Raw genomic sequence first — 14,499 nt, forward strand, 5'->3', positions numbered from 1 at the left:
CACAAGACCCAGTTTTGAGTCCATCTTCAAAACCCAGATCCACATCCCTTATAAAAAGCGCCAAGTAAAACTCGACACCTAGGAATCTTCATTGAAGCCATAAAAGCCCCTAACTTTCAAAATATATCAGACTGTGTTGAAGAGTGCTATCATTATAGCCCTACTTCTGTGTTGCTTAAGAGTCCCACTGTTTTGATTTTCAAAATGTGGTCACCCTATCCAGAGATCATCTGGGACTGAGGGTTTTGAAATGTAATAGTTCCAAGAAAGTTCTAGAAATCGCACCTCTGAGGTCCCCATCAGAGCAATCAGGACCTGTAAAGCCTTCTATGGCTTAACTTTTGAAATCACCTGAGGCAACCAGCATAAAGACGGGCATGGAAGGATGGTACAGGGTGGAGTTGTCTATATTGACGTGTAATGTGCACGCTTACGTGATCAGTCCAACAGGACGAGCACCACTATAGGACTCTCTTGGATACCGCACTCCCTTTCTACTTAACTTGTAATTCAGTATAGAGATGAAACAATCCTTAGGACGCCTAAAACAAGTAGCATCACAACTACACCGCCCCCTCATTATTTCTGCTACTCTGCACAACAGAAAATTGTTTAGCCTTGATGCGCAGATGTTTGTGAGAGGCTTGTGTTATTGATTCTTGCGATCATGTGATCTGTAGTTGTTGTTTCTGGTTAATTTGTCCCAGCGTTTTTAGAAAGATAGTTTAATGTATATTTCAATACTTGAACGGCATCTCGCTTAACAACCTTCCTTAGAACTCCTTTAAAGAGCAAATATGTTTGTTCAGTTTTTTCGGGGTGCAAGACGAGAGACCAGGTTGCTGCCATAAAGGTTTATAACTCGGTGGTATTTTAGATTTCACATGTTCCTAATGTGGCGATAGTTCTAAGACATCTTGTTGACATTATTACATTTTTACAGAGATTAGATGAGTGTATTGCATTACATGCGTGTATTAAAATGGGGAATCAATTTGTGATCGGTGGGTTATTGGTGCAACAGTAGTTAGTTATACCCATCAGACCTTGATGGCATTGGGTGAGTTGTTGCTTGGCTAGCAGACAGTGTAAATCAGTGTAAAGAAACACACTTAAATTATTTGTACTTTATAAAAATATTAATCCCGACTGTTAAATATCGTTAAATGTCAGTGCATTATCTTTGTCTTGGTGCCTTTAAATTCTCAGAGTCTACTTAGTTTGTAAAAAAAGAAATAGCAAAAAAATCTACATTTCCTACTATTTTGTTTCCCTGTGAACCAGTACACAACGGAGCAGTAAACTGTTTATCGTTCCATCCATCGAGCAGCTGTCTCATCACAGCTTCCAGTGATGGGACTGTCAAGATTCTGGACCTCTTGGAAGGAAGACTTGTTTATACTTTACATGGCCACAAGGTAAGGTTACTTTTCTTGGTTTACTGGCAGGCTATCTACGAAAGATCACACATTTGTCAAGAATTGGTCTATTAGCAGTGTCTGCAAGTTGTTTTCCGTGTGTCCGATTAAAAAGTATCAAATCAGCATTTTTAAATTTAATTATGCTACTGGTTTAAACGAATGATACCACGTAGTTTATTCTTAATAATGCTAACAGTAAATCATGCCTGATAAAAATTTAGCGTGAATCGTAATATTCATTCCAGCGTACTTTTCAGAGCACCTAAAATCATATGTGTAAAATGCACACCGATTATATAAGATTTTCTCAAAAATTCCTCTCCTTTATTTTCTCTGGTCCAGATCAGTTGGAATATTTACCATTTTTTTTATTAATAAAATCCATTGCGTCATATTCTAACGACCCTTTAACCCGTTTTTAAAAACACAGTTATTGTAATACTTAATAAGAATGAAACATCTTAGTAAAATAAACCTAATCAGAGTAAAATCTGCTTTTTGTTTTTAACTGGAATGCAGTTTTCAGTTCAGAGAGGCCAATGCCTGCTAAAATGCCATCCAAAGTAGTTATAATTGCCGTGCCGCCGTTAGAGCGAGCAAAGTACGAAAATACCACATTATGCACCTTTGTCCAACACTTAAATTCATTAAAGGATTTTGAACCCAGTATAATTTGTTTTTAATCATCTCCTATTTTTCTTAACTGATTGTCAGCTGCAGATCTTGGTCCGCTCTCTAGAAAAGGAAATGTTACATGTAAACCTAGTATTTCATATAGGTACTGTCACTGAAGTCATAAATGTAGAATAGGCCCACCTCATGGTCTTCTGGCGTTGGAGGTAGGCATGCCAGTGTACCTACATAAGTCTGTTACAGGTTAGCTTTTGCTGTATTTTTCTGCAGAAATGTACAGTATTAAAATTATACACCAATTACATTGCAGCATTTAGATGTAGAAATGTGCTAGATAATCAGACAAGCTGAGACTCTGCTCTGACTGCAGAAAACAATGAAAATAAAGTGCCTGTCAGGTCAAAATGCACCAGCTACATTCAGCATACACTATAGCTTTAAGGAAACCACCTGCTGCCATGACCCAGTATACAGTGTACTGGCAGTTTGTCTCAGGTCGTTTTGAATGGGAAAATATGACACCCCACAGGGTGTGATAGGTAGAAAAGATGATTTACATTGACAACTGGGGAGGAAAGAGTGCTGTTTATGACATCAGTGAGAATACCCACGATGCAGAACTAGGATTACAAGTAAATAAGATTTTATTTTGCATCGTAGTATTCTCACTGATGGCCATAAACGTAGTATACTATAGCAAGCATATCCCCAATGCACAGTTGTCCACACAAGAAGAAAATTGTTTCTAACTAAAGCATGAGGTATAGTTGTGATGAGCTTTGGGTAGGCTAATCAGGTAGAGTAGTCTGACCCACCAATGTGTTAGCTCAAGACTTTTCAACAAGACAGTAATGTCTTGTAAATGTATGAGTAGATTTTCCAGGTTGCTGCCTTATATATTTCCGAAAGAGGAACATTCTTGATCCAAGCAGTGGATGCAGCTTTTCCTCTAGTAGAATGTGCTTTGGGTCCACCAGGTAGAGGTTTGTTTGCTAACTGTTCACAAATCCATTATACAATCCAAAGTGCAATAATCTGCTTGGAGGATACTAAGGTCAGTAGGGCACTTAAATTTCCAAAAAAGAAGACTAGTCTTTCAGATGGTTTAAGTTTTATCTAAATTAAACTTCAGGACCCTGTTTTAGATGTAGTGAATGTAGAGTTCTCTCCTTGATCCGAGACAATTGAAGATTCAACTGTGCCAAATACAACAAGTTAAGGAAGAATAACATTCTCCTGGCATGAGAGTGGGGTGTGATTGTTGTGAAGGCATAAGATCAGGAATATTTTCAAATTAAAAGCATAGGAGTTCTTGGTTGATTTTCTTTTTGCCTCCTTAAAAGTCAGTCAGTCAAAGCACGCTTTATTCGATTTTAAAAAACCCCATAAAAAGCACATGTAATACATATGCATTAAAATCACATTTCATAATTAATACAAAAACAAGGCAAGCCCAAATTTGACTAAACTACATCGTGTCTGACACTATTTTTAAAAGATACCTTATTTACAATAAAAAGTTCAGTGGTGCTCGTTTGTTTCTAATACGAAAAGCTTCTGCTAGGAAACTGGCGACACTAAAAGTAATGTAAATATTGCCCAACATCTGGAGGTAAATTAAAGCAGGTCTAACTTGAATGAAGCCCGCCTCCCTCAGCACAGGTAACAGATGTTTTTTCCTAGCAGCAGTATAAAACCCACAAAACATCGTAAAATGCATGGTATCTTGCTCAGAGAAATTATCACAATCACAAGGGGGAGCATCTTTCGAATGGTTCCATGATGGATAGCAACCTAAAGAAAATTGAATCAAATTAAACCTGAATCTCGCTAATAAAAATCTATGAAGGGGTCTTGTAACAAAATTCAGGTATGGTTCCAGGGTTGGGGTAGTGATTAACATAGAGTGTGCTCTTATAGATGGTTTCAATATTTCCCTCTCCTCTCTATTAAGGCGGACCCTGTCTGTAAAATGGACTTTAATCCACTTTACGTCCTCTTTCTTAATATTACGAGGAGATAGAAAAAGTTCCGATCTACCTAAGACTGAAAATGTATTTTTTAAATACTTCAACCAAGGTATTTTCATGGCATGGTCCAAAGACATGACGTCCTCCAGAATAAGATGGTTCAAGGTTAATTCTGGATTCAGCCATGTCCTTGCCCAGAGTAAGAGAGGTGCCAGATTCAGCTTATCTGTAATATAACCCAGACCTACTTCCTCGTGAATGGAAAACGTAGGGGTCAATTTTGGAACTGAGAGCAATAGTCTAATTAACCTATTTTCTACCCTTTGGATTTTATCTTGAGTAACATAGCCCCACAGGGCGGCCCCATAGGTGGCAATAGGAATACACTTGGTGTTATAAACCTTCAAAAGTGCTTCCATTGGCCTGGCCCCCAGCCTTTTGGTGAAACCCAACAGGGCAGTTGTTGAACGGGCCAAGGCTAAACTCTTCACCTTTAACTGTGGGGCCCAAGACCCCCTTTCGTCGAAAAGGACCCCCAGATAGGGGAAGACCGGAACCCTGGAAACCACCTCACCCTTGCATATAAAAGTTTTGGATCTCAGTTTTCCTCTCTGCTTGCCCACTATCATAGAATGGGATTTTTTCGCGTTTACCTTTAGGTCAAGGTTTTCCATGAAGGAGCCAAAACAATCCAATAGTGTCTGTAAACCGATGCCCGTGCGGACAATCAGTACCGCGTCATCCGCGTATAGGAGGGCCGGGATCTGCTGCCCTCCCACACGCGGCACATCCGCCCCCCCCTCCTCAAGATGTTTTTCCAACCCATTTATATAAATGGTGAAAAGGAGGGGGGCCAGGATACACCCTTGGCGGACCCCTTTCTCTGACCTAAAAGTGCCCGTGCACCTCCCCTCATTTGTAACCCTTACTTTGGCAAATAACTCCTGCTGTAAGGAGGCTATAAAAGCAACCAGGGAAGAGTCTATCCCCATCTCAAGAAGGATTGACCACAGTTTGGACCTGTTTACCAAATCGAAGGCCGAGGAGAGGTCCATAAAGGCCAAATAAAGGGACCCCTCCCCGGCCACCACATATTTGGCAATTAAAAGGTGCAAATTCAAACATTGGTCCAGGGTGCCTCGTTTCTCTCTGAACCCATATTGTATGTTTGAAAGCCCTCCGGAAGCCTCCAAATGTTCACTAAGTTTAGCCAATAAAACTCTGCCTAAGATTTTAATGGCCGAATCAAGGAGGGAAATGGGTCTATAACACCCCGGATCCTCACGTTTTCCTTTTTTAAAAATTGGCACTATAATGGAGGTTGCCCAGGTATTGGGGAACACCTTATCATTCGCTGCCCTGAAGACTTTAGTTAGTACCTGGGACCAAGTTTTCGGAGAATATCTATATAGGTCCGCAGGTATGCCATCCGCCCCCGGGGCCTTATTTTTTGAGGTTTCCAGGATAGCCTTTAAGACTTCCTCCTCTAAAAAGACTATCGGGGGGGAGACCTGCGCTGTCAATTGGCGGGACGGGGCTGTACCATTCTTATCGCCGTAGACGTCTTTAAAGTGAACAACCCACTTCTCGTCCGGGATGACACAGTCAGTGGCTACATTTCGTTCTCCTGCAAAAAAAGGGTGATTAACAATCTCCCAATATTTCTTGCTGTCACGCAAGACATCAACAGAGAGAAGTCTGTCCCACGCTTCACTTTTAATTTAATCTTTTCTCCCCTTTAAGGTCCTTTTGTATTCCCTCCTCAAATTGGCAATAAGCATCCTATCCCTTGGTATTGCTTTTAATGCATGCATTAAACGGGTATGTATTCTTGAGCAATCAGCATCAAACCACTTTAATGTACTAGGAAGTCTCTTAGTGGGCATAACTGTCAAATCCTTCGTTATTTGAACACATATGGATTCAAAAGCCCGAACAATTTGACTATTGGAGGCCTCTTGATCCAAACATAGCTCTATGTCTCCCTCAATTTTAGGCAATAAAGTCGCCATAAAATCATCTGGGATCACCTTACCCCACTTGAGTCTTCTTCCCTGATCGGAGGGCACAGGTACCGCCTGCGCGTGTGGGCGGCCCAGACCCTCACGTTTAAGATCCCCCAACGCATCTCCAATGTCTTAGGGTTATGATCACTGAAAGGTGACTGGATTGTTCTATAGGTTAATACCTTTGTTTGTGACACCGGCGTGGTAAATATATAGTCGATTATGGACCCTTGCGGTGTTCCTTTATAGGTGGGAACTCTTTCCCTCCCATCCGTATTTAGGGATTCATAAAGATTAAAGCTAGCCAATAGAACTTCCAACGCTTCACCAGGTTTTGTATGTTCAAAATGGGGTGTGAACACCCCTGGAGGTCCCACTTGTTCACCCAAGTGGCAGGGAAGATTGCATGAATGAATATTAAAATCGCCTAACACGATGAGCTCAAATGCGGTGTGCTTATTAAGACTGAAATTATATAAAAATGTCTCTAGGTGTGCAATGTGATCAGTGTCCATTGCCCTCTCCCAGGAGTTATAAAAATTAATTAATAAAATGGAATAGATCGCAGAAACAGTCCATTCCACAATCAAGAGATTAGGGGAACCTGAATCTAACTGCTTAAAAGACCCCGCAAGATTAAGGGAAAAAAGAAAAATTAAACCCCCCTTAGCTCTCCCCGCTTGGCTGGGTGTCGCTGGAACAAAGAAAGTAACAAAACCATCCAGCCAGACATCTACTGAGGTTTCCCAGGATTCTTGAAAAGCTATGACGTCAAAGGAAGTAATAAAATTGATCCATAACGGATCATCCCTTTTAGCTCTTAGGCCCGCTATATTCCAACTAAGGAATTTACATAGGGCTGTATCCTCCACCTGCATAGGCCCGGTAATGGGGGCAATTGGGGAAATAGAACGGGTACTGGGGGCTCGCATCAAATCAGACCTATTAAAGGAGGACCCCAACCGTCATTCACAGTCATCTAGACCAGAGAATGCTTCAAATCTATTCGATGTTTCAAAAGGGGTGAAAGGCAGCAAATGATTCATTCCCCTAGCGCTTTGCGAATGGTCCATACCTCTATAATTATTCCTATTCTCCCTATGTGGTACAATATTCCATCCAAATACATTTTGTGACATTTTGGGATTTGCATCCTGCCACATATATTGATTGTTTGACATTCTGGGAGGGTTATTCAAAGGGCCAAAAGGTACCCCAACAGATGTTATAGCAGACACCTGGGATCTAGGATAGAAGTAGGTTAGATCACAAGGAACAATAAGTGAACCAGTAATCCTTGGCATCCAATTAAGGATGTGTGTCACCGCCCCAGGATCTCTAAAATTTATAATTATTAAATCCCCCTCTATATCCTTTACTCTGCTCCCCAGCCAGGGGAGTCGCCTTACATAAACAATATCATTATTAATAGAACATGGGAGCGGTCTATGCTGGCCCAGCCAATGTATAGTTTTATTTTTTAATTGGCTGAAGCCTTCCCTCTTATTGTCTGCCAACCTGGGGACCCCCGTGAGTACGACCACATAGGGGACCGCCTCTGGTGGTAGTTCGACTTGGAGGCCCCTCTGGTTTCCTACTCTAACTGGTTGTTCTCTCCCCCCTACCTCCTGCTTATTTCCAGCAACCACTGTGCTAACCCCCTTTTGAGTATCCTTCTTACTAATTTGGGTAGGTTGATGAGCTGCCTTAGATGGATTTACCCCTTGGTGAGTACAGCTCGCAAGGTTGCTTGATGGATTTAAAGCCTTTTGTGTGAGGACTGTGGAGGTAGGGACTGCAGCTATGAGGGATAAAACGGGCTTTGCAGATGCTTCCAACTGACCTGCTTTGTTAGTGATAGCCGTTTCTATCACCCCTAATCGATCCTCTAACCTCTTCAACCTCTCTAATATGGGAGATGTAAATGCCCTGAGTAAGTGTTCAATGTTGTCGAGGGAGAGTGTAGACAAATGATCGTTAGGGGGAGAAATGCTACTAGGTGTTAAATTGGGTCCGACTACAATCGATATAGGGGTATTTAGGGGGGATGACATTTCATGTGGGGCAACCTGGTCCAAGTCAAGAGGTAAAATTACATTTTTTGTGGGTGCAGGGATGGCAATAACCGTTCTACCCTTTCCAAAATCGGTGTGACTGATTTTGGCTCTTTGCTGAACCCCTCCCTTCCTCTGTCTCTTATTTGGTGGTGGTCCGACAATTTTAACAACCCCCTGGTTCCCAACTTTCTTTTTCCCAAATGGTGCTCGTAAATTATCAGGAATGGTTTCAATTAGAGTGGTGATATCACTAGTACCCACAATATTACTTTCTTCCGTACTGTTAATGACAGACAATGAAGGGGTCATTTCTCGCAGGAGCATGGGATATCCCTGCATTGATAACGAGTCCTCATTTCCTTGTAACAATCCCGCTCCCATTTGATTGATTTCGGGTGGTACAACCCTGAAGGATCTATTTTTAATAGATTCAATGGAGCGTCGGCGCTCCGCCCTTCGTTCCGCCAAATCACAATCCCTATCTGTGTCACCAACCGGCTTTCTGAAATACTTGTCCAAAGTGCCTTTGTTGTTTCCCCCAAAGTCAGGTGACAAAATTTTTCCATGCATAGCAGCCATAGGGTTTAAGGAAATCAATGTATATAAATCAATTTTGAGTGTAGGCAATCCCGCTAAAATAGATGCAATATGAGCACACAACAGGAGTAGTATAAGTCAAACGTAAACAGGTAACAGGCTTACTTATACAATACAATGAGTGAAAGGGGACGGTAGGAGTTAGAGGGCTGGCCCTGCCCGGCCACCTTCGGCCCCCGAACGGCCACAAAACGGCCCCAAAACGGCCCCGCCCTTGTCCCGGGCTTCTCCCGGCGCGCTCCCGCGCGCTCTCGCGCAGCGGGATTGATGCTTTCCCTAAATAGTGAGATAAAGGGCGGGGGGGGGGGCGTGGCGATCAGGGAGAGCAGCCCAGGTGTTGGTAATTGGGCTCGCAGGGACTCCTGGACTGTGGAGTCCCTGCTCTCTTGCTCGCAGCCCCGAACAGGTCATGCTCGTGAAGGGTGAAAGCAGCTCCTCCGCTTCAATGGTCTTTGCAGGGACTGGTGCGCTGCGGGACCCGCGCAGCGGATCCGGCGAGTTGCTGCAACAGATGAGGGTTAAAATCACCAGAATGCCCATCCGCACACAAGCAGTCTTTCAGTCTCTATTAGATTCCCAGGAAACGGCTCCAAGCGTCCGCTTTTCCCTCCGTAGACGGGGGGGGGCGTGGCGATCAGGGAGAGCAGCCCAGGTGTTGGTAATTGGGCTTGCAGGGACTCCTGGACTGTGGAGTCCCTGCTCTCTAGCTCGCAGCCCCGAACAGGTCACGCTCGTGAAGGGTGAAAGCAGCTCCTCCGCTTCAATGGTCTTTGCAGGGACTGGTGCGCTGCGGGACCCGCGCAGCGGGTCGGGCGAGTTGCTGCATCAGATGAGGGTTAAAACTCACCAGAATGCTCGTCCGCACACAAGCAGTCTTTCAGTCTGTATTAGATTCCCAGGAAACGGCTCCAAGCGTCCGCTTTTCCCTCCGTAGGCGGGGGGGGGGCGTGGCGATCAGGGAGAGCAGCCCAGGTGTTGGTAATTGGGCTCGCAGGGACTCCTGGACTGTGGAGTCCCTGCTCTCTAGCTCGCAGCCCCGAACAGGTCACGCTCGTGAAGGGTGAAAGCAGCTCCTCCGCTTCAATGGTCTTTGCAGGGACTGGTGCGCTGCGGGACCCGCGCAGCGGGTCGGGCGAGTTGCTGCATCAGATGAGGGTTAAAGTCACCAGAATGCCCGTCCGCACACAAGCAGTCTTTCAGTCTGTATTAGATTCCCAGGAAACGGCTCCAAGCGTCCGCTTTTCCCTCCGTAGGTGGGGGGGGCGTGGCGATCAGGGAGAGCAGCCCAGGTGTTGGTAATTGGGCTCGCAGGGACTCCTGGACTGTGGAGTCCCTGCTCTCTTGCTCGCAGCCCCGAACAGGTCACGCTCGTGAAGGGTGAAAGCAGCTCCTCCGCTTCAATGGTCTTTGCCGGGACTGGTGCGCTGCGGGACCCGCGCAGCGGGTCCGGTGAGTTGCTGCAACAGATGAGGGTTAAAGTCACCAGAATGCCCGTCCGCACACAAGCAGTCTTTCAGTCTCTATTAGATTCCCAGGAAACGGCTCCAAGCGTCCGCTTTTCCCTCCGTAGGCGGGGGGGGGCCTGGCGATCAGGGAGAGCAGCCCAGGTGTTGGTAATTGGGCTTGCAGGGACTCCTGGACTGTAGAGTCCCTGCTCTCTTGCTCGCAGCCCCGAACAGGTCACGCTCGTGAAGGGTGAAAGCAGCTCCTCCGCTTCAATGGTGTTTGCAGGGACTGGTGCGCTGCGGGACCTGCGCAGCGGGTCCGGCGAGTTGCTGCAACAGATGAGGGTTAAAGTCACCAGAATGCCCGTCCGCACACAAGCAGTCTTTCAGTCTCTATTAGATTCCCCTTAAAAGTCTTTATACAGTCTGCTGGTAGATTTGGGTGTTCATTTTCAGGCTTGCTCCGCCAATGCTGAGTCTGTGGGAGGGCGGAGCAGTGTGGACAGAAAGCCGGTCTGCAAGAATGGAACAGCGATTCGCGTTCTAGTTGACAATCACCTCTCTTCTGCTCTGAGTTCACTTACCTTGCTCTTCCGGGTCACGACACATCGCATGCACTCTTCCATTGGTCTTTCACCTTTCTACTGTAATTATGGATACCATCATCGCTTCTTGCTTCTACTTCCTTCTGTTTCTACCCCTGCTCCTCTGGAGTTTGTTGCTCATATACATGATACACAGAAGACCGCTTTGGTTAATTAGGACATGGCTAAGGCAGTGTACAACATTGCTGTGAAGGGAACCTGTAAATTCAAGCCTCGCCTTATTGGCTCTTATAAATAGGGCTCCCGGTTTTATGGTATTTATTTTTTGGCCATTTCCGTCTGTATTTATCCATATTTATTTTTTGGCCATTTTATCTATATTTATCCATATTTATTTTGTGTTTGCATATAAATAAAGTTGTAAAACTGTAATTTCCATATATATTTAACTGACAGACCCACATTCATACTTTGATGTCTGTCGTGTTTTAGTTTTTTAAGCTGCCAAATATTACACAATACATACACTGGTAGCTATTAGCACTATACCATAAATATATGTTAACATATTCCGTTATTTAAAGACATTTCATATTGTTATTTAATTTACCAAGCGGTCCATCTGCTCAGCTGCTTGCCTATAATTCATGAAAGAAAGCATGGAGAGTCACTTAAAAGAAGCACAATTTTTTTGTATTTATCCACTTTTATAGATAAATGCAGACAGAAAACACATTGTTTTCTGTCTGTATTTATCTGCAAAAATCCGTAAAAACTGAAAACCGGGGGCCTTACTTATAAATCATCACAGTAATCAATCCAGTGGCCATGAAATTGGAACTCCCTTCTACTCTGAAGATACACCCAGTTTTTCATGTATCTTTGTTGAAGCCTGTGGTAGCAGGGATGCGGGTACTAGTCCCCCTGTGGTGCTGGATGATGAGCCCAAATGTGAAGTAGGTGCCATTGTGCACTCTAGGAGAGTGAGACGTAGATTGCAGTATTAAGTCTATTGGAAGGGTTATGGCCCTGAAGATCATACATGGGAATCTGCTGGCCATATGCATGCCACTTGGTTGTCTTTTTCATAGCAGTTACTCTTGGAAGCGCAAACCTGTTCGGGGGGATCTTATGGAGGATGTGCTGTCAGGCTTGCTCTTCCACCATCCGATTCTGTGGAGGGGGTGGAGCAGTGCAGGTATAAAGCCGGTCTGCAAGAGTGGAAGAGCGCTTCGCTTTCTAGTTGTTGCGTGAATTTCTTCCATTCTGAGTTAACAACCTTGCTTTTCTGGGTCACGATGCATCGCGTTCTCGTCAGGCTGCTTTGCTGCAGCTCTTCTTGCTCTTGATTACCGATCTCGGTCTCTTCGGTGAAGGCGCTCAAGCAGTAGTGGCCGTCATGATTCACGGTGGGGGGTGTGGGGGGTCATGCAGGAAGGGGGGGGGTTAATTTAATAATAAAAATGTTTTTTTAAAATTGCCTCTGCCTCCGGTCCCACGTCGCGTCTCTTCTATCTGCTGACAGGAAGCAGAAGCAGGCAGCCTCCCTCTTCTCCACTAAGCCAATCACAACACAGCAATGGCAGCTTTGTGATCGGCTGGTAGGCCGCCCACACATGCGTCTATGAGTAGGCCGTTTTATCCATGCAGGCTGCATGCAGCCTACATGGAGAAAACAGGAGAGTGTGCATGACTGGTTTGGTTGGCCTTGGGCCGACCAAACAGTCAGCGCCCACAACATTGGGCTAGAGACTGCTCCCTGATGCCTCCAACCAAACCCTTCTTCTGCTTTCTCGCAGTGCGAAAAGCAGAAACATAAAATGGTATTCATACTATTTTATGGTTCTGCTTCTTGCACTGCGAGAAAGCAGTGGGGCGACGCTCCTCCGCCCATGTGTAGGACCCGCCCCTGCGCTCGAGAATCCTCTTCCATGCAACTCTGCAAAGATAAGAAAAATATTAAGTACCTCTAAAGTATTGACGTCTGCTACTAAAGTGGTAACGCGCTTTGCGCTAGTTCAATTAAGGCTGTGATACTTATCTGATAATTGTCCCCACGGCGTTTGGAGATTCAATTGTAATTTTGTGCATTCCTGTTGAAGCTGTAAAATTTACAACAGCTTGTTAGTTTTCCCCTGAGGTTTAAGGAGATGTTTAGTATTTAGCCCTGCACATTTTTGTGTTTTCCTTTTGATGTTTTGACTAGAGAGTAACAATTTAAATTGTGATTTGCTCCTCTGTTCCTCTAATTGTTATAAGATTTTTTGGGCTTTCCTTGACTCCCTACTATACTCTGTTTTAGGTGTGATTTAACACTGTTCCTTTCATTACTTATCGTTCTCTCTTCACTGTTGTGCTATGTATACAGAATATTTTTATTTCCATAGATTGTACACTGCTCCTGTATATACTGTTACTGACTTATATGTGGAAGAGGGGAATTAAGCAGGTAGCTAATGCATTAACACATAGATACATTTAGAGTAATTGTACGTTTTATCTCATTGAAATCCAAGACTCAAGACACTAACATTCATATTCTTTTCTTTACATGCAGGGAACACATAGGAATACATTGAACCTTACCTTCTTCACTAAATATGCTGTTGGACATGTGTCTTTTCTCTTCCCCTTTTCCCCCATCTCACTATTTCTTGCTTTGAAATTGTTGGGCATTCTTGGTGGGTGAAGGAAGTTGGGACCTTGCTTCGCGACTTGCATATTGCGCTTGCAAATTCAAGGATTTTATATTGGGGTGAAGTTTCTTCCCTTCTATCCTGGAATGTAGATTGTGATTGCATTGCAGTCTCTTGTGGGTTTTGAACGATAAGTGAAATAGCTCTGAAACAACCATTGTCTCCGCTGCTCCAGAGCTATGAGGATCATGGTGACAGAGGACGGTTTGAACTTATGATCACTGATGGTGGAAAAGTGTGGAGAAATTTGTTCAACTAAGTCATCAAGAGAGCATTACCCATTGTCTGAGAGCCCCACATTGTGGATCTGTAATTTGGGCATCTTGTGTTTTGTCCAGTGGCAAATAGATCTATTTCTGGGAAACACCAAACTTGAAAGACGGAGTGCAAAACATTGTTGTTGAGCTCCCCCTATTGATTTTCATAGAAGGAGCTACTTAGTAGGTCTGCTTGATGGTCTTAAAGACCTGGCAGATCCACTGCTTGAAGAGGTAGATTGTGCACCTGAAAACAATGCCATATTGCTTGGGCTTGCAGAGTTCTAAATCTTGATCTTCTCTGTTGGTTCAAGTAGTACATGGTGGTGGTATTGTCCGTCTGTACTTTAACTATGTGCAGCTCTTATAGGAAAACCCAGAGGGCAAAGTGGACTTCCTAGAGCTGGAGAACTATTTTTTTTAAGAACATTTTATTGATTTTCAATACTACAATGATAGCTCTCACAAATCAAGCTCATTGGAAATAGAATATCAAATGGAACTCCCCCATTCAATCGCACAAATAAGTGTAAAATGCACGTTGTCTCCCACTACTCGGACTTGCCAGCAACCCCTTCAATCCATGAAAAGTCACTGCTTATTCCAGACCTTGCCATATTTGCATGGACACCCACTTACTGTATATATAGTCTCCTCCAGTTTTGCACACCAGCCCATACACCTCTTCCAGGCCGCAATATGCGGAGAGCTGGAGCAGTTCCAGTGTTTAGCTATGTCCCTCTTAGCCTGCAACGTACACATCCTCACCAGTGTCCTGTCCCCACATGGTCCCCCAAGTCCGCCAAAATACCAAACACAGCAATTCTAGGGCTGAACTCCACATGGAATCATACCACCTTGGAGAATGTGGA

At 44.2% G+C, this 14,499-nt stretch overlaps 1 protein-coding gene across 3 annotated transcripts in view; it reads left to right on the top strand.

The window, feature by feature from the left end:
* The window catches only part of LOC144816539 (uncharacterized), a 1,138,385-nt gene that overhangs the window by 295,660 nt on the left and 828,226 nt on the right, over positions 1-14,499 (top strand). For all 3 annotated transcript variants that reach the window (XM_078674268.1, XM_078674269.1, XM_078674271.1), the window contains exon 9: positions 1,285-1,418. In XM_078674268.1, coding sequence (XP_078530394.1) covers positions 1,285-1,418 — 134 coding nt within the window. The remainder of the gene's footprint in view (positions 1-1,284; positions 1,419-14,499) is intronic.

Source organism: Lissotriton helveticus, chromosome 1_1, assembly GCF_964261635.1.
Source record: "Lissotriton helveticus chromosome 1_1, aLisHel1.1, whole genome shotgun sequence".
In the NCBI taxonomy this organism is placed as follows: domain Eukaryota; kingdom Metazoa; phylum Chordata; class Amphibia; order Caudata; family Salamandridae; genus Lissotriton; species Lissotriton helveticus.